Here is a 26,615-nt window from a genome sequence, read left to right on the forward strand (position 1 = left end):
ATGGACCAGATGCTCTGTATTTTAGTAAAAAGTGCAATATGGATTTAGCGCATTTTGAGAAACATCTCTTCATTTTTTTCTGTTATGTCTGATGTTTTGGGTGAGAAGAAGATAAGACCCTTACTGAGAACATTCTCCTACACTGATACGACATCAAAGACACATCGCACATCAGACCAGTTGCACATCAACAACCTCAGCTCCAGGTGAAGCGCACCACTATAAAACTGACTCCATGTTGTCACACATCTCTGGGTCCTCCAGGTTGTATATGAACTTTGTCCTGTTGGCTGGGTTCTGGGTGATCTCCTTGCCCAAATTGTCCAGAGTCACATTGGAGGCGAAGAGTTCGGTGGGTGTGAGGTAACCCTCGCTGTTCTTGATGTATTTCCTGTAGTTCTTTCTCAAACACTGCCACGTGGTGGCGTACAGGACGAAGGCCGACGACTTGAGGGCGATGGCGATGCTGACGTACAGATGCCTGTAGGCAACGTTGTCGTACAGCATGCAGGCTCCCTTCTCGCCGCAGACAGAGCTCCAGAACAGACAGGTGGAGTCGATGCCCATGCCGAAGATCAGAGGGGGAGGGATGAAGCCTGGAGCAAGAGGGGATTATGGAAGGACAGCAGGTCAGAAGTTCAAAAAGCAAACCAGTTTGAATTTCATTTATATCCGCGAAGACAGGAAGATGAAGTTTGTTTCACCCATGGTGAAGAATTGCTCTGACATTAGTATGGAGTAAGACAGCTGTCAAAAAGATGTGTCCATGATTAAAAGATTTGTCCTGCTGTTATACACAAATTTGAGAAATTGTTCAGGTTAGGATTGTTTTTATGCGAGTATGAATCTAAAAGCTGTGAGTACAACTCTAATTTCTACCACTATGAAGTCTCCTCTATTGCTAGCAGCTAATGCAAGCACTAACTAAGCATCACCTGCCGGCATGTTGTTAGCTTGTAAGCTAAAGCAGTATGTCTTTACGTCCATGAACTGTATATTACAGTACAACAGAACAATTTCATGAAATAAATAATTAAATAATAAATAAATAAATGTTGGATTATTGACTCTAGCTGTGAGTTACCAGCGGTGTCAGTGGGTGCACTGTTGTCAGCCATCCTCGGCTTCGGCGCATCATTCGGGGTTCGATTACTTTCCCCTGTGACCTGCCTGTGACCTATGTGATGTCATTGCGACACTTTTTCTACTCGTACCCACAAACTGAATTCGTGTTCACAGGGGAAACTTCGTAGACGTAGAAATTAGAGTTGTACTCACAGCTTTTAGATTCATACTCGCATAAAAACAATCCTAACCCGAACAGTTTCTCAGACTTGTGTATGACAGCAGAATTATGTGTACAACTTTTTTATTTACGAATACGAATGGTTAGAATCATGGAGGAGTCTTTTAATCATGGACACATCTTTTTGACGGCTGTAATACTCCATACATTAACATTACAGCAAAACTACAGGGCAACAGTGGACATGTCGTGAACAAACAGTAGAGGGAGATTTATTACAGAACGTGCAACAGTAGAAATGAAAACTAAGAATTTATGTGGATATGAATGCATGTCAGTAAAGTGATGTGCGACATTTCTTACCTATCAGTCTGAGGAGAAGGAACAGAACTCCAAGGGCATAAGACTTCAGCTCTGGACTTACAGTTCTGAAAACACAGACACGGTTGGTAAACACTTTGTACCTGAAAACTGAAACTGACAACTCTGTAGCGGCCAGTTCAGTGAAAACTTGGGTCTGATTTCAGTAACTTGGACCATCATTTCGTTCAGATGCTGCTGTGATCTGGGAACGAGGCGCCAATACAACCAACAGACTGCAAACAAGCCAACAAGTCACTTTGTCTGGAGGTAGAATCCAAAAGGTTGTGGATTTGTCCTCATTGCAAAAGAAAACTGTGCACACAACTATGCACAGCAATAGAGTAGGTGTGAGAACTAGCCTGTAAAATGCAATGTTTAGGCCTACAATTTTTTTTTTTTTACCATTTACTTTAAACCTGGTTGCTTTTCTTAATAGTCTTCATCATTTTGGGAAAAATGCTAATTTGCTTTCTTGTAGAGAGTTAGATGAAACGTTGGATTTGCTGACCCACTACTGCTGTTACAAAATCATTTCCCAGTCTGGGATCATTAAAGTCATTCTATTCTATTCTATTCCACTCTCATAACTGTGCAATGCACATTAAGATAAAAACAGTTAGCTTAGCTTAGCATAAAGACTGGAAACAGGGTTTATTAGTGAGCTTTAGAGATTCTGTTAAGTGGATTTTCTCATCTTTGGGCAGAGCCAGGCTCACAGTTTCCCTGTATCCAATCTAAAGCCATGACTGTACATGACTGCAGTTCTCTATTTACCATACACACGAGAGTCCTATCTTTTATTCTGTCTCCCCGCAAATATGTGTGTTTTCCAAAATACCAAACTATTTTTTAAAAACAGGAATAAGCATCTGACTGCTCATGTTCTTGCCCCCTCTGCCTTCTTTTTTAGCCATGTCACTGTTAAGCAGTTAACTTGATCTGGACAAAGTTATTCTATCTGTAATAATAATAATGTAATTCCATTGATATGGCCACAAGTATGAAAATAAGCCCCAAGTTGTAATAAACCCAAAGTAAATAGACAGATATGCATAATTGACTTTAATTATATAGTGATAGTCATACTCATCTGGTCATCTATATATACAATGTTCTTTGGCAATGTATAAACCTTTTTAGTGGAATTCCATTGCTAGGCAACAGACTTGGTCCTTGTTAACTTCCTGTCAGTTGATGTCATTCACATTCACTGCAACAGGAATCAAACTTGGACACATTTAGAATGTTAGAATGTTTATGTTTACAACTTTGCGTGTTGCCCTGTGTGTCACTATTTCTCTGAACTCATTGGTGGAAGAAGTGCACAAGATAATAACTTCAGCATAAAAGATAAAAAAATATTATAATTTGGGACCTCAGGGTCTTAGTAAAGTGTAATAATACAACAAAGAAAATTTAGAGTAAACTTGAAGTACTTGCAAATTAAAAAACTGTATGAAAGAGATGGTTCCTGTTGGTCGGGACAGAAGTCTGATCGAATGCTACTCACAATTACCCAAAATACATCATAAGGCTTCAGGATGGTATGAGATGTGTCCTTGGACACATAATAATGGTTGTAGTAATCTCAAAATGATATGGGAGAAACATCTGTCTTGTACACTGGATGAAAAAACATGGGAAGGGATTCTTTCCAATACTGAACAATACATAAGAGAAGCCAGAGGTAAATGTATTCAGTATAAAATAAGTCATAGATATTACACCATCAAGACTTAACAGAATGTGTTTAATTAATAATGATCTATGTTGGAAGTGTGGGGCAGAAAGTGGCACATTTATCCATGCATTATGGGAATGAAAGATCCTCCCCTTGTAGGAAAAACAGTTATAGATTATATGAGCAAATAATTACATTGTGAACTTCCCAGGTCACCAAGATTATGTCTCCTTTTAGAATATTAAAAACTGGCCTAATAACTATTCTGAGCTGTCTTATTTTTAGTTTTCATATTTTTCATTTTATTTTATTTATTTATTTACTATTATTACTAATTTTAACCTCCATTCTGTCTGTTTTGTTTGATGTCCGTTCGCTTGTTGCAATAATAAAAATATAATAAAAATGTTTAATGTTGTAGCTGGCAAAGCTAATTTTCTTCACCTTATAATAATATTAATATCATATTGTTGAGTTATTTTTTGTATTAAGAATCTGAATCTGCAAAGTAACAAAAACTGGGGTTAATGTAAATGGGAAGTAAATGTAGTGGAGCAAAAAGATGATATTTGCCTCCAAAATAAAATGGATAAAGTCGAGTAATTTACCTCAATACTGCACTAAAGTCATGTTCTTTAGTAAATGTACTTAGTGACTTTACGCCACTGTCTGTACCAAAGATGATCATCATTCAGCCGTGCATGTCAACAGCTCCCTCTTGTGGGCAGTCTATGTCTAGCAACATATCTCCTTACCTGATGAGGATGATGACGGAGGGGGTCTGGGCCATAGCTCCGATCATGCTGCACACACAGATGACACATAGGAAGGTGAGGAAGGCCTGCTGACAGCCTGGACTGGGGCACTTCCCTGGTAAAGCCACTGCCTCTTCACTGGTGCTGGATATACACGTGCAGCTGGTCAGGTTCTGACACAAAGACAAGAAAACTGTTGTTATTCCACTGTTAATATGGAGACCTTAAGCAGGACTGCTGCACTGTATGTATGTATGTATGCTTCTTGGCTCAGTTCAGTCAGTGTTGACTCACTGGTTTGGTGCAGCCAGCGAAGCAGGCTGAGAGGTAGGTGACTCCATTGGAACCACAGACAGGGCTCACTGATGCTGTGTAGCAGTTACAGCTATTGATGCACGGGGACTCTGGTCTCTGCCAGGAATGCAACGTCCTATGGAATGAGGTCAGAGGTCATGTTAGGGAGCATTTATGATATTCACATCTAATGGAGACAACTACAAGATTACTATTTGACAGTTATAGCTGAATTTTTCTGTAAACTTGTTTTTTTCGATCTGTTTTTGAATCTGCATATGCATTCATCCATTTTGAAAGAGTAAATCAGCGCTTGATTACATAGGACGCTTTACGTGCTGAATATTCAACCATTGACATGAAAGTAAATATTTCTGACAGCTATAAATTGCATAACTTATGATTTACACCCTGCTTCAAAGGTCCCATAATGTAAACATTTGATTTCCATGTAATTTTTTTTATTATAAATGCTCAATCCACAGAGAAATGCACACAGCTCATCTTCAGACACTGTGTCTGTACAGTTGTGATGTCACATTTATACGTTAATGCATATATACAGGTAGAAATTGTTGCTACAGTGCCGTTACAGTCATTCACCGGCTGCAATGGTGCTGCAGAGACGCAGAGAGCACAGATGCGGAAGACATGAAAATGCGGACCAATCACAGCATATTTGGTATTTTCAGAGGGAAACTTAAAGAGCGAGGGACTAAACGGACCGTTTCAGACAGAGGGTGAATACAGGTATATACAGGAAGATAGTATGATAAAATAATGTGTTTTTTAAACATTAAAGCATGTAAACATGTTCAAGAAACCCAAAATAGAAGTATGAACCTGAAAATTAGCTTAATATGGGACCTTTAATGCACAATTATGGTGAAAGGCTACATAAATCAACATAGTATGGTCGTTTTTGGCTAATCTGACGTTGTTTACATAGGACTTAATTAATAAAGAATATTTTAATGTTAATGTAGAAAAGCTAATGGCTATATCGAAACAAAAACAGTTGCAATCCACTGCATTAACTTTTAGTATTTTAGCATATTTATAGCATCTAACCTGTTTAAAGTGCAAGTCATGTGTAAACAACAACAAAAAAAAGGTTTTGCTTACTCGTTGCCGTAGGCTACAGTAACCCCGGCAACTGGTCCGGTGTCACAGCCCAAGAAGAGAAAAGAGACGTAACAAGCGGTGGACACCAGGTTAACCAGCATGGCCATGCGGACAGCGCCTAGAGCCGACAGGTTCAGCTTCTTCACAAGCAGCCCCCCGAGAAAGATACCCAGACAGGCACAGGGGATGGCTGTCATACCTGCGGAGGAAAAGACAATATTTCCCAAAAAGGTTCACTACCATTTTCTTTAGTGGAGGTTTCTGCACTGCACAAACGTTGTCATTAAGGGGGCACTCCCACTGTCCATCCGTACCGTGGCCCGTTCTTTAGGGTACTTGTCCCCCCCTCCCTCTCCCCCTGCTGGCCAGGCCCATTTCTACTCACACTACCTGGGCCTCTGCGAATGCTTCTTGCCTGTCATCACGCCGTAACACGTCACACACATTGATGACGTCATTGCGACGCGTCGCTTTGTTTACAAATCTTTCCACAGACCTCAGAGTCTTTGTGCGTCTTATCGACTATTTTTAAATATTTTCATCTGATCAAATCTGCAGTAAACACTTCACCTCCGCATCACACTGACGTGAACCTTTCGCCGCCATTGTTTTAAAAGTCTGCGCATGGTCCCTCCTTCTTTTTTCTATGTTCGAACAGGCGCACATTAAATTACGTCAGAACCGCCGTAGGCGTCGTGCTCGTACACATGCGCACACTCATGCTTGTACATGTGCAAACATGCTTTACAAAAGCCCACCTCTCCCAAGCGGGCCTTGGCCAGCAAGCAGGCCGCAGCTAGGCGCGGTACGGTTGCACTCACACTGGTCAAACAAACTAGACTTTAGCTGTGAAACGTGCTTGGGCACGGTACGGAAGGACAGTGTGAGTGCGCCCTATATCTATTTTCTGGTTTGTAAAATGGAATAATAGAGTTTGTCCTCCACTCAGACAAGATTATGCTTCACCTACCTAGCAGCTGATTGGCTGAGGAGGTGGTAAGGTTGAACTGCTGCTCCAGGTATTTTCCCAGGAAGGCAGCGAAGCCAGCAACCACAGCGATCTCCATGCAGGCTGCCAGTGTGATGCAGCTGAACACCGGATTGGAGAGAAGGTGCCTGGTTACCCGTGGGATTACTGGGTCATTTGAGAAGAAAATGGAGAAAAGCGATAGGAAGGACGGAGAAAAATGATTGTTTCAGAGACTTTTCATAATGTTGCATTGTGAAAAGTCCTACTTCTCTTCGATACTTTCCCCTCAATATTTCCTCCCCTCCCCCTTACCTCTCAGATGCTCACAAACTGTGAGTCCGCTGTTCATGTCAAAGCCATGAATGGCTCCGTTGGGTTTAGATCCCTGGTACTCCAAGGTCAGAGAAGAGGGCAGCATTGCCTGCTCACTCTCCCCTCCACCGTCGATGTCCTGCTCATCCAGCGCCTGGGGGAAGCCGAACATGAAGAGGGCTGACAGGAAGAGTAAGGCACCGCAGAGGAGGAAGCCACCCCACCACGCCCCGATCCAGCGAGGGTCATCTGGGGTGATGTCCAGCTTACCTGGACAGGAGGTCGGGAAAATTACCACAATGGATGGATGTTGAATAATGTTGTAAAATGAAATTACACAAATCAGTGTGAAGAAATTGGGTATAATGGTTTGATATTCTTATGGGATAGCTCAGATATGGGGAAGAGTGGTTGTATCCATAGTCAGTGTACCACCTACAGTGGATGTCTGTCAGCACGCCCTCAGTTTGGAGAAGCAGACGGGAGGACGGGCATGGAAGCCAAGCAATGTACTGCTGTGGACGGGGTCACACAGCAAAACATAGTTTAACCACCTAAAAAAAATTATCGGTTTAAGTTTCCGCTATGTTTAGAATATTTCGATTGCTTTACTATGCCGTGAGACAGCTCTGTTTAAGTTTACATGTGGGGGACTGAAGCCTGCCTATGCTCTTGTTAAAGCCACTAGACTCCATTGACAAAAACAGTCATTTATCCTCAGAGAATACAGGAGTTTCTGATCTACAGCTGCTAAAATCAGTTTGTTTGTTTGGATTATTGTGTGACTTTGAGGTTTTAAAGGAATAGGAACTAACCAAAAAACTAACGATCAAGGCAACTTGTGTGTTCTGTGAGGTAAAATGACCGTTTTTGTGAATACAGTCAGGTGGCTTTGAAGAGAGCATAGATGGATAAAACAGCTTCAGTTCCTCCCGTGTAAACTTAAACACTAGCTAGACTGTCTGAATTTATCAAACAGGGCTGTCTGACGGCAATGTAAAGCTGTTGAAATGTTTTAAAGATAACATACACTTAAAGTGATAATGATTTTTTTAGACGGCTAGAATAGGTTTTGCTGCTGCCCCCATCCACAGCAGTACATATTATTTCCTGTGTTGGTACTCCTGCCTGCTATTCCAAACTGGGGGCCCGAAGACCAGATGCATTGTACATAATACACTAACTATGTGAAGTACCTTTCAAGGATACATCTAAAGAAATACAAAGAAAAAGCTGCCAACTCACTGGTGTCGATGAAGACAGCATCAACGTAGACTTTGGTACAGACAGAACCTAAGATGAAGCCACAGGCCGGGCCAAACACTAATGTTGAAAATAAAATACCTGCAAGACACAGAGAGAGAAGAGAGCATAAAATAATCAGTTAAATGGAACGGATCAGCTGTATACTGAAGTATTTTAATTTAGTTTATTTAGCAAAAATCTACACCCTGTCCATCGAGCCAAGAAAAGAGCCACAGAATGAATACAGTAAGTGCATTTCACCTCATCTTTCAGCAGAGGGCAGCATTGTATCAAGACTGTTAAGTTTCTACTACTAAGGCTTTTATTAAATACATGTTAACATGGAGCTTCCTACCACGCGTGTGTTGTTAAAGCCAGTGACCGAAATGCATTGTGTTCAAGGAAAGATTGAGTGTCATGCCAAGGGAACTTAAATTATATCACATGTCTCCTACTGACATATTTATTTACTGTCACTATAATATGTGGCTCATAGGTAGCACGGTGTAATTGATCCAAGACTAGATTATCTGGCTGGGTCATAAATAATAAAGCAGGAAATGGGTTTTTAGCGTAAGAGCAGTGGGAAACAACTGAGGCAGCTCTGCTTGAATTTCTCTTGAAAGCATTACTGCGCTGCTTTGGCCCAGAGGCTAAGAGGTTTCCAGTAAGCAACAGCAGACTGTGCAGGACTGTGTGTGTGTGTGTGTGTGTGTGTGTGTGTGTGTGTGTGTGTGTGTGGCAGTGAAACTCAGTTATCCATGCTGGTGGTAAGTGTAACAATAGTATCCTGGCTGACAATAAAAGGGCCCAGAGCAGGATCGGCAGCTCACTACTGAATCAATCTATTTTTTTTAAGAGGGATGTAACGATTAGTGCTGTGGTTATCACCAGAGATCAACCTGAGTGGAATGACGGCTTCATTTACCGTGCTGTTATCAATGCATTCAAAGATAACATTTTTAGTAATATAAGTCAGAGAGAAAAATGGTTTCAACCAGCCTTTTTTGGTCGCCATTTCAAAACCAGTTTCAGCACAAAAACACATGTTATCCATAATATTCTTATACTTAAAGTACTTTGTATTTCATTCCCGTATAATAGATACCCAGTAGAAAGGTGACAGGAAATTAGAGGAGAGAGAGATGAGGAACCGGACCTGATCCAGGGACATTGTGATTCATGGCTAGTGCCTTGAATAGCCATACTGGTGTTAAGGAGCCACATCCATAACTCTTTTGACATATTTGGGGGCTTACAGGGGCGCAGGCAACCAAATATTTCTAATTAGGAACCCTCATCATTACAGTCAGAAGCCTCAGTGCTGATAACAAAACACATACATTTGGTTAAACTGTGAAATAAGACAACCAAGACAGTTCTTTGTGGGCTGCTAGATCAGAAAACACATGCTTTGAGCTAAAAGCTAACGCCAGCATGGTCACAGCAGCAATGCTAAATATCTTAGATTTATCAAGTGTAATGTTTGCCATGTTCCCCATCTTACTTTTGAAAGTTAGCTTGTGTTGGATTAATTAGCTCTAAACACAAAATACTACTGAGGCTGATGGGAATGTCATTAGTTCTGCAGATATGTAGTCATAAACTAAAGTACGGGACAAATGAAAAAAACTGACTCGATGATGGCTCTCGATGAAAAGTTATTATCTGGGGACCAACACTGTCTGGACAGAAACAAAGAGGTGGACAGACCGAATGTCACTGTCATCAGAGCCTTTCTGCCAGTTAGCGTGGCTAAACATGTACATTGTCTGCAACATGTAATGCTGTAGACTGATAGTTTTAGCAAAATCTGAAAAATATCATAACTAAAACCTCTACAAGTGTGTACTCAGTGTTACCGTTTACTGTAGCCTACTGTCGTCGAGATTCGCACTGACATAAATGATATAGAGCAGGGTGAAACACACTTGTTAAAATCACTCAGTAGATCAAGATGAAAATAAATAAATATATACTGACTTAATAATGTACTTTACATATAATTCCCAGTAAAGGGTAAATACGCCCATTTGCAAAATTCATACATGTTATTTAGACAGTCCAAAAATATTAATAAACATGAACAACTCTCTCCCAAATACAAAAGTGTGCTCATCTCAAATTTGTCATGTTATCAAGTATAGAGTGTGATAGTGCTCTATAGACTTTATACAACTTCTGGTTTCTGGCTTTGAAAGAGTAGCTCATGTTCACAAATGTTGGCGCTGTTTCCCTTCAAGTTATGCTGTACTGTGATACTGTGACAGCAGACTCTGGTAGAGTGTGACCTGTAGTCACCCTCGCTCTCTCTTTGTCTGACTTGCTCTGTCGTCTGGATGCATAATGCTCATTTCAGCAGAGTCACAGATGCCAGCAGGTCTGTGGTTACAGCAGGGCCAACTCAACAGCCCACCAGTGAAAAAGCTCCCATCTCCAACTCTGCCTTCCACGAGGATCAAGTCACAAACAACACCTCTAATCCATAATGAATGTCACGCAGGCAGGCTGACACACACACACGCACACACTTCCTGCACATGAATATTTATTGTATTCTTGGAAATACATTTTTATTCATTGCGCCGCTCACGCACAACATTGCAAATTCATGATCACACACACACACACACACACACACACACACACACACACACACACACACACACACACACACACACACACACACACACACACACACACACACACACACACACACACACACACACACACACACACACACACACACACACACACACACACACACACACACACACACACACACACACACACACACACACACACACACACACACACACACACACACACACACACACAATCACAATCACAATCACAATCACAATCACAATATTGGATCTGGTCTTATACAGTACACCAAAGCTCCATAAACTTCAGCGTAGGCACATCCAGCTTTACTGAGCCCTATATACATCGGATAAGGCAAGAGTCTGGCGTGGGCTTCAAAGTGAACCAGCTGATGACAATAGCAGCAGTAAGCATGATGACGGAGAATTACCAGTAATCTTTGTTATGGCGTGAGAAAAGACAGAGAGCTCCTAATCCTGTAGCAACAGCTGCTCGACACCCATCAGGAGAAGCATTTAGGACTGATGCCAGTCTGTCGTGTGGACATTTCCTTGGAGACAGGACTGGAGACTCATGGCAGTGAAAGGATGTATGCAGCGAGGTACTGGAGCTTTAACCATACAGTAATACGTTACAACTCCGTGCATTACTGTATGGAAGACTATATAAACTATTTGTATAATATTGGATTCTCAACTTTTGTACATTCCCTGGTCAATATTTAAATAAACCTGAAATTACTATTTTCAAGTGGTGCAGCTCTCCCACTTTAAAATCAGATATATGTTTATCTCTATTTCCTCATATTTTCTATTGTAAATATGTGTTTTCTTTATCATGTCTCCTGACATGCATGCTTTTTGTTATGCACCAAAGCAGTTTCAGCTGAAAGAAAACCGGATAATGTTTAAAAAATATACAGTAAGTATGTGAAATTAGAATAAATTGTGTAATGTATTTTTTTAATGGACATGGATGGGTTTAAACAATGGCAGAGGTCTTTGAGTTAAATTTTTGCTTAAAATTTTGATTCATTTTATAAATAGTGCCTTTCAGGAAATGTTTTTGAGGTGTGACTGAAGCAGAAAACAAAAACCCAAAGTTTGATTTAAGACATGTTCTTTTTAAACTGCTGTGAGAGCAAATGTAAGCATTGTGCTGTTGCAATAAAAAAGTTGTTGTCTTGTAATTGGAGAAAGTTGAAAACAACAGCAACTTGGAATTATGATGTGCAGCCATTCTTAAATACATGAATTATAAAAATCCATTCCTCTGACATTAATATTGAATAGATTGGTTTAACGTTTGCTTGCTCATTACAGGCAGAATGTAAATCCCTGCTCTGCCTCTGATGTCTTCAGTTGAGCTACAGTGTACCAGCACATGATAATGGGTTGATGGATTTGGAACATACAGTACAGGGAAATGGTCACAACTGTAAAACTAGCCATTAAGAGTGATCATCCTGAGAAAGCTTATAATATGACACTATTTGTTAAACTTTAAACAGTCTAACATGAACACGTACAGAAGGTGGAAAAACAGCAACACCTGTGCAGGAAGGTGTGGATAGAACATCTAAAAGAAACTTCAGCACACTGTCTAACTTGCAAGTAAATATATTTTCAAAGGCCCTTATTTGTAAAAAGTGAGATTTCCTTGTCTTTTTGATAATAAAGCAGATGGAGGTGCTACATAAATACTGTTACAGTATCAAAACGCTCAATACACAGAGAAATGCACAAAGCCTGTATTCAGAAACTGTTTCTTTAAAGGAGCCGTCAGGACTTCTGTGCGGTTGTGATGTCACAACTATACAAATAAAATAGAGCTGAAACGATTCCTCGAGTAGCTCGATTATTAAAATTACTCCAGGCAAAAAGGCTTTGAGCTGATGCTCCCTACTAAGGATAAGATAGGTGGCAGTATTGAGCTAAAAGAGTTCCAACCGCCGTAAAAGAAGGGAAGGAAGCGGACAACGCACTTACACTGACACAATGTAAACAAACCGGAGGTGTGGAAAGCAAAACGGAGCAAGAGAGAGTGGGCGAGGAGGGAAGAAATGAAACGGTCGGAAAAAGACAACAATCCAAAGTTTAGGACCACTTCAAGCTCAACCTTAAGGAAACCTCTGTGCAGTGTGTGCATTGTAGAGTTTATTTAGCGTATCATAAAAGCACAACAGCGACATCTCAACCGCAAACTCACACTTTATTCATCCAGTGCCCACAGCACGACCGACACAATGTAATGCTAACGTTAGCATAAACGTCAATCAATGTGTTTGTTAGTTCAGATGTATGCATGCAATGGTTAGTTAGCCATGTAAATCAATGGGGTGGCAAGTGTGTTTACATAGTATGCTGAAGGCTACACCCACTGACCCTATTCACTGAAATCAAACTTAAAATACAGAAGAAACCAAAATATCAGGTCAGGTAATTTAAGCACCAATGCAGCCAAAAGTCCAATACAGAAAGTGTATTCATTTAAATGTAAATGCAGTAGTGGGTATTGGGCAACCTTCACCATAGTAAGTAAATGTACGTTAGTAAGTTATGATTTAGGCCTAGATATAAATGTCCATATTATTTCATCCTTTTTTAAGGAAACCAGTACCTTGTTCATTTAAAGAAACCTGTCACAGAAACTCTCTGTTGTGTATAGTATTGCACTTTAATAACCATTTGTTATCTGTTTATTCGAGTAATCGATGGAATAATCTATAGAATATTGATTTGATAATTGATAACTATGAAAAATCAATAGCTGCAGCCCTAGTAGAAAGTGTTGCTACAGTGCCATTACAGTCTTTCCCCGGCTGCAATGACAGTGCAGAAATGCAGAGAGCACAGATGCAGAAGACCCAGAAACGCTACCAATCAGAGCAGAGTGGGCCTTTCAGGAGGGGTCTTAAAGAGACAGACACTAAAATTGAGTGTTTCAGACAGAGTGAATACAGGTATATTCAGACAGGCAGTATAATGTGTTTTTGGAACATTAAATCATATCAACATGCTGTTGTAGAAACCCAAAATACAACTATGAACCTGAAAATGAGCGTTATATGTCCCCTTTAAATAAATAGGCCTGATGAAGTCACAAATAAATGTATTTTGCAAGTTAGACAGGCAACTTTTGGACAACTCACCCCTCTCTTAGGCACCTATCTAATGAAATAGACGTGCAAAGTATTCTTCTATACTTCCAAATTGTTTAAAAGGGCAGCGCAGAGTGTTGGTTGACTTGGGGAATTCAACCTGACACCCATCTCAAACGCACGCTGTGGGCTGTTTTAGCAGTACATGCTCTCCCCGGGAGATACCCTGCACTATGAAATATTTCTAGGGAGAACCTTAATGGATTTCCAATGTTTCTTTGCAAAAAAAACCCGACTGCTGTTGTATCCTTCTTGACACTATTTTCTACCTGCTGTGTCTGAGGGCTGTGGTAATGAACACAGGCACAAGATAAAGGTCAAGGTAGCCTACAGTAATACAGTCCTGCTGGATAACAATCTAATGGAAGTTTAGTTGGATTTTATCCCTTTCACTCTGTGCCACTGTAACTTTGTGTCCCATTAATGGAGATGTCTGACACTTAATGTAAGAGAAATGTACAGTTCACAGGATTCTTTATTAGAGTAAAGCCACCGTTTTAGAGCTGACTGAGATATCCATGTAAAGCTCTGGCAGCTTGTCTGATGCAGCCCTTTGGAAATGGAAGGTAGAGACACCCCACTTAAGCTGAGAGCTCGTAGAGGATTTGACAGTTCCTCCTTACCGTTCGATTGTATAGCTAAGTGATATTAACATATAATACAGTCTGCAGCTCGGCTTGAACCGTTTGTTGGTGAAATATTAGTAACACTGTTAAATCCTGATCATATTACTTTCAATATCAAAAGTGCAATCATACATTACCGCACAAACACAAATACACATGTACAAACGAGCACAAGGAGTGACGTCAACAGCTTGTTACACACAGTATCTACCATGGATGTTAATTTATGAGAATATGAGGAGTAAATAATGCGACGAAGCACTTTCGTTACTCCTCTATGGTTTTAAATGGTAAGTCATTGTTGTGGTGTAAGTCCACTGTGACAGATCACATGATGCTATACACAAGAAAATAGGCAGAAAGACATTCAATTGTAATCCAACAGTCCAGAATTGTCTTCCTGCTCATTCACATATATGGGCAATCAGAAATATTACACACATCTTGCAATGTAATCATGTGCAACATTAGCACAAACTGCAGCCTCAAAGAGAGCACAGTTAAAGCTCCTCAGACAGTGCCGAAAACAATGATATACTATTGATTACCGACATATTCATTACTGGCAGCCTCCACCCTCCCCATAGACACCCCTGTGTAAAATGTGAAACTTTTCAGCAGAAATAAACATGATTACAGCTTGGTACAAAAAATGGTTTTGGTCTCTTTAGCTAATTTCCCCCTTGTACAGGAGGGACTTAACTCACTGGTTGAAATTATATTAAAGCTTAAAGTTATGCATACTTAAGGGATTGGCCACTTTGAGTGACAGGTGGATGGCGTCACAGGCGGCGGGCATAGACTGTCGACTTCATTCTGCCCGCCTCAGCTCCACCCACGCTCCTTGCTCTTTTTTTTTTGGATGGGCACGGCCAAGATGTTGACGGCTGCTCCCCCCCACGCTTCTATTGATAGCTATTGATAGCTGTTCAGAAACCTATGAGTGACGTCCTAGAGACTACATCCATATTTCATACAGTCTATGATTATTACAGGACTGTTGCATTGCATCACAATTAGGCCCATAACAACTGAGGTAATGGGTCTATTGTCCAAACGTCCAAAATAAATGTCTCCAAAATTCTATTTATTAGAATCTTCAATTTTATTTTTTATTTTATGTTATTTGCCCAGTTATAGTTTCTGGAAATTCTATTATTAACTCCATTTCATTTATAAAATTAGAGCCTAAAAGTGCTTACTGTGTATTATAATATGCTTTGTTGAAATGTTGCATCCAGCCTATAAAATAAATGTAATACAAGCATGTGCATGTTTTTAATTATAGAAGCTTCCCCCCTCAAATTCCTAGAATCAATTCTGAGGACATGATTTCAGTGTCCTCACCTTGCAGCTACACACCTGAGTACAATAAATACGGGGTTCTACTTTACTGAAGACAAATGTGTATTTAAAACCAGAGATATAACAAGTAATGTGACAAGCTCTACCAAAGTGATTTACATTTAATCTAATCAAAACATGATGGACATTACAGGCTTCACATGATGGTAATGCGTGTGTTCTGAACCCAGCTGCGATGAATGCAGCAGAGGCAAGGTCATACTGTGTGAGACAGGGCTCCTCTACCTGGTCACACTGCCAGCGCATGAATAATTTCTCACTCAGACTCACATTATGGCACGGTTCAATCACTGGCACTTTGTATCTTGGCAAAGGTGCTCCTTAAAGGTGCACATATAAAACAAGCTGGGCCGGTCTGAATAGACAGTGTGCGCTGAGTCAGCGTCCATTCCTTCCTCTGCTGTCCTACGGTGGAAGAGTAATAACTCCACTGGAGTAAAAACATTTTGCTGCAGTGGACTCTCAGCCTCACAGCGCTTCATTACACGCATTACAGCGATGAATAGGGGGCTAAGATATGAGGCAAGGAGAGAGAAGCTGACCCAGCGGCTGCAGAGCAGGGGCCCTCTGGCTCCGACTGCTCTTTTACTTTAATGTTCTGTTATGTACTATAGGTTACTATACTTTACTGTCCTGGACTGTAATATGCTGCTGCAGACCTTAAACATTCCTGCACTTGTCCAGCTTATTCTGAGGTACTTTTGTGCATTCACACAATAATGCAAAGGTCTAACTGGGATGTGCTTTCACAAGAACAACTTAAACTTCCTTTAAATGTTAGATGAAGTTTGATGGTTAGTGTGACAGGATGAGCGTTTAACACTGCACTACTGGCTCTGTAAAGGCCCGAACACATTTAGAGTTGCTAGAAACGCATCAACAGCAAAACCTTTGTTTTCCTATGGTACGGCTTGCCTTCGGTGTGCTCCTCTTTTGTGCCACGTTTTTTTTAGACGTGCGTAAAAAGTTAAAATATTCTCTGCATTTGAATACAAGGCGCTACTTGTCAATGTAACACTTGGCCCAGGCAGCCAATGAAATCAAGCAAGAGATGGACTTCACAACTTAACCACCTATTCCCTGGTTAAATGCGGGTAGCAACAGTAGCTAGCTGGTTAGCTGTTGGACTGAGATCTACGGAGTATGTGAGAGGTAAGCATGTCATGATTGTGCATGTAGGCTAATGTCTTTGAGAGAGAGAGAGCGACCACATGGAGGAGATTACATGATATTAGGTTTATGTATAATGTATGTTAATCACATCTGATCGCCAGGTTGTGCATGCAGATCCGTTCCACAGGCGCACACACACTGTTTTTCCCCCAACCCAGTCTCAGTGGCCCTCATTTATCAAACGAACGTACGGCAGAAAAACGTGTGTACGACCATTTCCTGGCAAACGTCGGCATTTATCAATTTGGACGTGAGCGGGAGCTACGATCAAATCTCACGTCTGGTCTGAGATCGTGTACGCAAATTTGAGCCTGTGTATTTGCGGTGCAGCACAGCAAAATCTGAACAAAATAATGAACAAACCTCAGCTGTCATTAAGCATAAGCAATCACATATTAAGAAAGGATCAAAACAGATTCTTAAAACCAATAAAAAAAAATAAAAATTGTGGTTGGAGCAATTGATTGTACTCATGTGCGTCTGAAGGCACCATCCATGAATGACTACGCATTCATCAATCGCCAAAACTACCACTCGATAAATGTACAGGTGATTTGTGATGCCAAGCTATCGCTTTTAAACGTGGTGGTCAGGTCGCCAGGGGGACAAACACGATTCTTTTATATTTCAAAACAGCTCGGCTCCAGCCCCCCGCGACCCTGACAGGGACAAGGCTGAAGATGAATGAATAAAAAGGAAAGCACACTGCAGAGCCAAAGTCATCTCCTCAGTTCGTGGCTACCCTCGATAAATTGCATTAAATCAAACAAGGTATCAGATGGTTAACATTTTGGTATGGTTCTAGGTGACAAAGGTTATCCTCTAACGGAATACCTAATAACCCTGCTGGCAAACCCCGCTACAGAGCAGGAGCGCAGGTTCAGCAGTGCGCACACACGCACACGGGTCACAGTGGAGCGCTGCTTCGGGTTGACTGCCTCCGTTATTCTTTTCCATACAGCGTTTTTATGGGTCCCTTTTATTCCACTCTTAAGACTGACAAAAAGCACATCTTTATTTTGCTCTATCTCGGATGTCAGGATGCCGATCTCTGTGTCGGAAAAGTTTCTTTTCTTCACAGTGTTTCTCCTCTCCATGTTTGACCTCAGTGGGCGAGGCCTCCGAACCAGGAATATTTAAGGGTGTAACATGTTAATGACGATCGAATTCAGCCACCGCATTTATCAAGGCCCGCTCATTCGTACGCTGAGATTGGTCAGATACGAATGTTTCATAAATAACACGTGGGTCCTTTCCTACGACCAATTCTGCGCTCAGAACTGCGCCCGTTTTCACGCAAGAATGATAAATGAGGCCCAGTGTGAGCACAGCCTTAAAGCTGTACCTTGGTATGGCAGTGCTTTGAGTAAAATGCTAAAAATTTGCTTACTAGCAACACAACGTATAGCCGAGGTTGATCTTGGTCATTCGTTTTGGAAGTACTGGTCTTAAGACAAAGCACTGTACAAAAAATAAAAAAGGTATCTCATGTGGCGCTAGAGGAAAAGTCAGGAATAACTAAAGCCAGTAGGATCCATCCTCTGGGCACCGTGAATGTCTGTACAAAATGTCACGCTTATCCAATCCAGCAGTTGAGATATTTCAGTCTGGACCATAGTGGTGGACTGACAAACAGGCCAACAAATAATGTGTTTTTCATTCATTCATACTCAATTTTGATTTCAAATAGGTATTGTAGCTTTACAGTGGTGCTCACATAGAGTGACTGTATACAGCATAGCTGAAGATTTACATCTTCAATTAGCAAGGTACAGACATTTGCACAGCACCACATACTGAACCTCATTAGAGGCTGAAGCAGAAACTATTTGGGGCAACATTATTATAAAAAGAAAAAGACACAAAGCATGAATACAGAAACTGAATAGCTGCATTTCTGTTGAAAGCTCTGTGAGCGATACAATAGATAGGAAGATTAGTTGCGTTTGTCTGGGTTATCAGTCAAACCGTAGACAGCAATCAATAATCCAATTACAATCCGGCTCTTACATTATACTGTAGTCGACAGAGCTCAGTCGCAGATTAGTCTTTCCGTGGAATCCATTTTCTGGTCATATAAGCCTTTAAATATTAGATAGACATGGACATACTATAACTTTAATGTGGGTGGATCCGTACTGTATGCACATACACACATATTCAACATCATGCATGTACTATAGGTGCTGCAGTTTTTATTAGCCGCAGGAGAGGTGTGGCTCTAAGGATGGCAATGTTGGTTGATCGGTACACCGTTCTGAAAGATCTCATAAGTTGGTTGGAATGCCGTGAAATTTAGTGCAAATATCATAAATAAATAGTGCTGAAGGAATGAATCCCATTAATTTGGTTATCTGACTTGATTGACCTTTCTTCTCCTCTAGTGCCACCATGAGATTGCCATTGTGAGTGAAATGTCTTGACAACTGGATGGACCATGGAATCTGGCTTTCATTTTCAGCAGGAATTCATTTGAATTCTGGGGATCCTTTGACGTACATGTAGCGTCATCATTAGGTAAACATTTTTATTTGTCTAAACCTGCATCTTCCACTTTGCTTTGTATGAAATTAGCTAGTGTTAGCATGTTATCATGCTTAATTAAAGCCCCTTTCCCACTGGACTAGTGATGGGCAAATAAGGCTTCATGAAGATTCGTGATGCAATATTTTGTTTATTTTCCACTAGATGGTGCGCTTGGTTTATAGAAAACTCCCCGGGAAGGGTAATTCAATCTGCTTTCAAACCTTTGTGGAGCAGAGATCTGTTGTGCTCAGAAAATTGAGATATTACTTCATATATAGCAATGAGGCTTAATTTGCCGATTACAACACTGGAGAGCCAACACCAACAAATATCCGGCTTTGTCTTTAGTGGGAAAGGTAAAAGGAAAGGAAACTGAAAGAAAACATGCTGTGTTCTACTGTTTACTAATCCTGTTTCCTGGTATGTTCCTGATGTTGAATGTGACACACCAAAACCAGAAAGGTATACTTGTCCAGTGGCAATGGGAAAGCAGTCTATTGTCTGTATTCAGCAGATTTTCCTGCATTTAAACATACTGTAGCTGCTGAATATCAATAAAGCAACAGTGTTTTTGTGCTCGTGTTAGCATGCTGACTTTAGCGTCTAGATCAAAGCACTGCAGTGGTCATGGCTGTAGACTCTGGACACGCTTTTTATTGCTTGTGCTGTAGTGTATCACTGCTGCATTACAACCATTTTTCAATATATTTGTTTGTTTTCCTCTTATCTGTCAGATGGCACAATGATCTGATGACCATCGAACCTGACCTGCTGCTCACATGAAGGACAAACGCACACAAGAAAACACACAGAGAGAGGTACTGGACACTAAGAGAAGTCAACTCAACATATGAGAAAGAATAGGCTGCAGTGCTGACACAGATACAGGACAGGTGCATGCTGGGGGACGTGTGCCATGACAACCTCAATCTCTCATTCAGGCATTATTGATCCATGTGGGGTGAAGATGTGGCCACAACAGAGCAGCCTCTCCTTCTATCATCTGGTTTTTAAGTGAGCATGTGGGGAGCTGCTGCTTTAATATTTAATCATTTGGTTAGATGTTTGCTAAACAACTCCTAACTGCTTCTCTGTCATGCTGCATTATTCAGGGACTTTCTTACAATGTTACTGTGTCTTCACACATCACGCTGGGAAAAGGAATCAGCAGAAATACTGAGCAGCACATAACATATATGTGCTGTGTAAAGACCGGGCTCCATGCAATTACCGAGCCACAAAAGAGGACACAGCAGTCACATTGTAGGAGGTAACCATGGCAATCAATACGCCTGGACTGTAAAAAAAAAACCAACAACAAAAAAACCAACTGGAGGACAGAGGGGGTGGTGCACATAAAAGAATAATAGACTATCTGTAAGTGTCAAAGGAAAAAGCTTTGAGGATGTTATGAAAGAGACAATTCCTTATGGAGTGGAAAAGGCCGATACCAAATTAGAGCCAAGACTTTAGTCCAAAATGCAATGAATTCAAACGACTGAGGAAAAAAAAGGCAACAAATGGTGGCACGTTCTAAAGGACTGCAGTTCAGAGACGTCCTTGGTTGACTGACTGGACTGTCAGATCCAGTCTATCACAGGACTAACATAAACAGACACAATCACACTCACACTTACAGGCAGCTCTGACTCTTGGAGTCAAACTGAAATCACAGCCAGTCGTTCCTTTTTGCTGTCAAAAATAATTTTGGCAATGTTGGTCGACCTTGATTTGATGAATATCCATAAAATTTTGTACAGACATTCATGGTCCAATAACTAAGTGATCCGTTTACTTTTCACCCAGCACCATCATGAGGCGAACATTTCAATTTGTCCACTAGCTTGGTTTATGACCAACCACCTGCAAAACAAATCAAATTCACTTAACATACTTTTTCGGCTGTACTATTATAATATATATCATTTTTCTTTTTTAAAAAGGGAGCAGGAAGTGTAATTTTCAAAACAGATCTACTGTATATACTGTTTCAAATTAATCTAATGCAATTCATTTTCAATTGAACTTAAAATAAATCTGAACTGCAAGTTTTTAGAATACGAGCATGACAGAGATTCAAACCCAGGACCTTCCTGATGAGGCAGCATTGATAACCACTATATTCTAAAAGTATTCTATTGTATTCTAAATGTTTTTATTTAGGTCCGAGCATAAACAGCATTGAAGGCCCTATAGAAAATGTCACTTCTTTTAGCTGCTCAAAAACTCGCTTTGATATTTTATGGGTCTCGTGCTCGGGTGTGGCAGAATGGCTCAAAAGCGCCCCCTAGAAAATTGTACAAATTGAGTCCCACAATGAGGTTTAACCTAGAGGTGTGAAAATTGGTAGGCACATGCAACACGTAGAGACGCACAAAAAAACCTCTTGGAGGTATACCCTAAACTCAACAGGAAGTTGGCCATTTTTCATTTACTGGGCCATTTTACTGCTTTTTCTTTTGTACTTTAAGGTAGGTTTAACACGATTGACTTTAAAATCAATCGGTACCATGTAAAACTGGATTAGCACGTCATAGGTGCAGTGATTTCTTTACATTTTCTAAAACAGCAATTGTAAGGTCTAACATCAGGCATCTAGCATGAGTTGGCCTCTAGCCAAGCTTGGGGGTAGGGTGCGTTGTTTGGAGCTATGAGTCTTGTTTGCCCACCTCCCTCTCCTCAGTCCTCTGTCCATCCCTCTCTCCGTCCCACCCTCCCTCCACTCTGAGTGCTGCTGACAGAGACTGTACAGATCAAAGCATGCACAGAACAAACCGCAGGCCTTCTCACCCTGCAAGAGGTCTGCACTGAAACGCAGAGACACCGCAACTTGCCAAGGACTGGCAGAGAAGCCTGTAAGAGCAAATAGCCACATGCTAGCCAACAACACTGCATTTTTATTTTATTTTAATGCCTTTGTTCCTCCCACAAGGGCAAACTGATGAATCCACAAGATCCACAACAGGAGGATCTTAAGGACAGCGCAAGAACTCGTGTGCTTTCAATTATTGCTGCGTCAGCTCTGTAAGGTTTTATGTGATGGTGCTTTTACTAGTATACATTATCATACAATAATTGAATGTCTTACCCAGCAGTAAAATTTACAATTGACCGTGAACCGCAATAAGTAGAGATGCATGGGTACGGAATTTCAGGGTCGATAACGATGAGCATTAATTAACGATACAATAGCAATCATTATTCATACATTGGAAAAACAATTAATAAAGAGTAAATTGTTAACCGACCACAGTGGTACGGCATTACTCGATGAGTCTATTCAAAGAGCTTTTGTAAGAAGACTCCACAATATTAAAAAGTGAGATCTCCATGTATTTTTGAATTATAAAGCAGGTTAAGGTGCTGTATACTGTAAATACATATTAGACATGCAGAAACTGTGACTTTAAACGAGACAGAATATACGTACTACATTTTTTTTAAAAGTACTTCCTAATCATCACATTGTATTCTTAGCAAACTTTTACGTTCATCAATGTGAATTTGCCATCGTAAAACCCCATTTTCATGTTTTCAAGAAACAAATGGAGCTATATTAAAAAATAGCTTCATCCCCAAAGAAATAAAAGTTTTTTAATTTAAAGACTGTGCTCCTTATTTAATATTTCCACTTAAGTCATTTTCTATTGTTTGTTGACCCCTGGCATGTTGTGTTTTGTGTTATTTGATTTCATTAATGTGTTTCCTGTGATTTGCTTTTATTTACTGTATATTCTCTCATGAAGCTTTTTTGGATTTAAAGGTTAAATATGTAGAATCTTTATTAAAAGCCATATTTAAAACATCAAATACACCCACAGGGCGTTTTGAGGGGTACAGAATGGAAGTATTGCTTTTCCATTAATTTTTTTTTATTTATTCTGAATTAATATTTAAATTTTTTTGGTGCGTTTTGTCAGAGGGGATGGGTTCAAACAGGCTCAAATCAGACTCTGGTCTCCTGTAGGCTACTGGGCTGACCAACCTGGCGACCCGACTGCTGGAATTATTTTCTGTTGTTTCGACTACAATCTGGGAACACTAGATGGCGTTGTTCTGCTCATTCTCCATATTCATGCTTTAAATATTACTGTTTATTTGAATCATTGTATTGTTTTCTGATTAAAAAATAAAGCAGGAAAAAAACCTGCTGTGTCAGCACCGTGACTGTCACTCTCTGGCTGCAATGACAAAACACAAAATACAATCAATCTGAATATAATAATAACGTCCTTTTTTACTATTATTAAAACAATAATAATGGGAGTCCCTGTTACATTGTCTCCATCTCTCCAGATGGAGTTCTGCCACCAGCAGGTCGCTGAGCAGTGAGACGAACAGGAATGGTACATAGCCTCGGTGCCTGCCTCTGTACTGTTGCCTTGGCAACTTTGGCAGACAGGCTGTTATGTGTGTTATGTCGACCTCTTGGTTTCTGCAATCCTCTGCTGATGGCCACTGACCACTTACAGAAGTTGGGAATAAAGAGCTTTGCTCAAGGGCACTTAGGTAAGAGAGAGCAGGATCGACAGCGATACAGGAAATACTGAATCTTAAATTATTCTTCAGTAATCTTGTTCACAAGACTGCTTTCCTGACTTATGTTCATTTAAAGGTTCACACTTGTGTTTTGTGTTTCTACTAGAACATGCTTAAATGCTATTTATACTATTTGTCTGAATATGTCTGAAACACTTCTTTTTAGTGCCAGTCTGCTCTGACTGGTCAGCGTTCACTCTTTGTGTCCTATGCATCGTCATTGCAGCCGCGGAACGACTGTAACTGTAGCAGCACTTTCTACCTATAGTATAGTTGTAACATCATAACATACAGGAGTCCTGACAGCTCCTTTAAAGGCACAATTTCTGAATACAGACTGTGTGCATTTCTCTGAGGATTGAGCATTTTGATACTTTCACAGTGTTTATAGAGCACCTGATCTGCTTTATAATAAAAGAAAAACATGAAAATATCCCTTTTTTTTAACAAAATGGGCCCTTTAAGCACACAGTCCTTCTGTTGCTTGATGCCCATGACAGGCAGTATATTAGCCAAGTATTGATTGGCTCATGCATCCCGTCACACATAACTAACATGTTTAATAGCCAGGGATATTTCCGTCCACTGGCCAAAATCATTAACTAGGCAGGACAAAACCAAGTCAATACTGTGCAGTGCAGTATCACAAAAACATGCTGCTGGAGCTGTCTCATCTCCTATAAAAAAGGACTGGACCCAAAAATTCATATATTTGAATATCCGTTCGTTGTGTAGGTATTCGATTCGAATTTTCGGTCTTCGGATGTTCACTATTTAATTAAAAAAAATTTGTGCCTAATGTAGGCTACCAATAAAGGTGAACTGCTAAATATGTCTTGCCAGTACATTCTTGTACTATTTATTATTTTTAATTGCACTATTAACGTGTCCAAATAATAACTCCTTTGATCCTGAGTGGCGAGTGCTTGACCAAGGACAACCGCAGATGGAGTCCAGTGCCGCCCTTTGTCATGGCAGCAGGAACGAGTGATGTGATTTCACCTTACACCTTAAATAAGGGCATCTTATTTAAGGTGTAAGTTTGGGGTGTGATTCATTCACGATTAGATAAAATGTGGTAACAAATGGGCAAAATAATGTTAAATGATGCTGATGATTTAACGGTAACAGACAATTGTTTTTCTGGAGCTTAAATGAAGAGGGAGACACAATCTAAGGCCGCCTAAAAACGCCAGGAGATTGGAGCCAGGCTTCGGCTCAGGCTTCAAGTCATTAAAAAATGTAAGTATATGTATAAGAATTTGTTCTATCAATTGGATCTTACATTTATAATTGGTTTAAAATAAACAGAAGTGAGTATGAGCAGCTCAGGGACAAAGAATGACAAGTGATATCTGACATCAATTATCCGTTAGTTTAGAGGACACAAATATTAAATATATTCTTCTTGGTATTAAAATTATAATTCCCACTAATCCTGCAAGGAGGAATTTTTTTGGACTTTATTTAATATTATTACAAAGAGTTTTAAAAAGTTCCTTATTCATTCATTCATCTTCAACTGCTTGTCTCTGTCGGGGTCGCGGTGGGCTGGAGCCGATTCCAGCTGACATCGGGCGTGAGGCGGGGTACACCCTGGACAGGACGCCAGTCTATCACAGGGCACATAGAGACGAACAGAGACAGACAACCATTCACACCTACGGGGAATTTAGAGTCAACAATTAACCTAACATGTGCACGTCTTTGGACTGTGGGAGGAAACCGTAGAACCCGGAGAAAACCCAAGCAAACACAGGGAGAACATGCAAACTCCACAACCGCACTAACCATTTCAGCACATTACATCGTTGGAACTGTTTTATGTTAAGTCTAAAACCTGCCTTAGCTCCCAACCACTGCTCCATCTTTTACGTACTTTGCTGCATGTGCACCTGTCATTAACAATTTGTCTGACTTGTTATGACTATGTAGGATTCAGCGAGGAATGAATCAGTGTTAAGATTCTCTTTAATATAATATTTGAATTCTAAAATGAGCCTCTGTGTTCATTAAGGAGGAGAGTTGATCATCATTTAGTGCACAGGTGAATAATTAATGTCACAGTCGTGTTTCAATTATGTCAGCCGAATCATCCCATTAACTTTGATAGATATTGTGATATTACAGATTTTATCATGCCATTAGCCTTTGTTTCCTATGACTTCCAGCTAACTGGAATGCAAGTCAGCCAAACGCAAGAGCATGAAGAATCAAGCAGCTAGTTGTTGCTTAGTTCAGGGTCAAAGGATCTTGGTTTTCTGCTTTTTTTGTTGCAAGGATTGACTTTAAATAATATTCTTCATTGATTATTAGTTGTGCATTCTCACTAGAGTTAGTGTTGTGGTTGTATTGGATGTCACAGTCAATATTATTTTCTTCATAATTGATTTCACTTCACTCGTATACGTCATCTTCTGTAGTAGAAGGACAGACGTCTGGTGTCATTGTGTGTTGGCATTTTGACCCAGCGTGGCAGCGTCATATTCAACAGCCTTTGAGAACATGCCAAATTTGATGTCTATAACAGACTATTAGAACCTGGCTAAACACACATCATTGAAGAAATAGTTCACTTTCAAGCCGAGATCTAGATGAGAATATTGCTCGTGCCCGTGCGCTTCATAG

General features: G+C 40.4%; 1 protein-coding gene across 1 annotated transcript in view; it reads right to left on the minus strand.

Annotated features, from left to right (window-relative positions):
- Positions 1 to 219: 219 nt before the first annotated feature.
- LOC310961093 (solute carrier organic anion transporter family member 3A1-like) overlaps positions 220 to 26,615 on the minus strand; it is a gene marked incomplete at both ends in the record, with an annotated part of 31,756 nt that continues 5,360 nt past the window's right edge. Inside the window, 8 exons of the mRNA XM_083933053.1 lie at positions 220 to 596; positions 1,610 to 1,674; positions 4,046 to 4,218; positions 4,340 to 4,475; positions 5,465 to 5,663; positions 6,435 to 6,599; positions 6,747 to 7,016; positions 7,992 to 8,090. Of these exons, the coding sequence (XP_083789179.1) occupies positions 220 to 596; positions 1,610 to 1,674; positions 4,046 to 4,218; positions 4,340 to 4,475; positions 5,465 to 5,663; positions 6,435 to 6,599; positions 6,747 to 7,016; positions 7,992 to 8,090 (1,484 nt within the window). The remainder of the gene's footprint in view (positions 597 to 1,609; positions 1,675 to 4,045; positions 4,219 to 4,339; positions 4,476 to 5,464; positions 5,664 to 6,434; positions 6,600 to 6,746; positions 7,017 to 7,991; positions 8,091 to 26,615) is intronic.

The sequence above is a fragment of the Echiichthys vipera genome (genome assembly GCF_963691815.1).
Source record: "Echiichthys vipera genome assembly, chromosome: 1".
NCBI lineage: Eukaryota > Metazoa > Chordata > Actinopteri > Perciformes > Trachinidae > Echiichthys > Echiichthys vipera.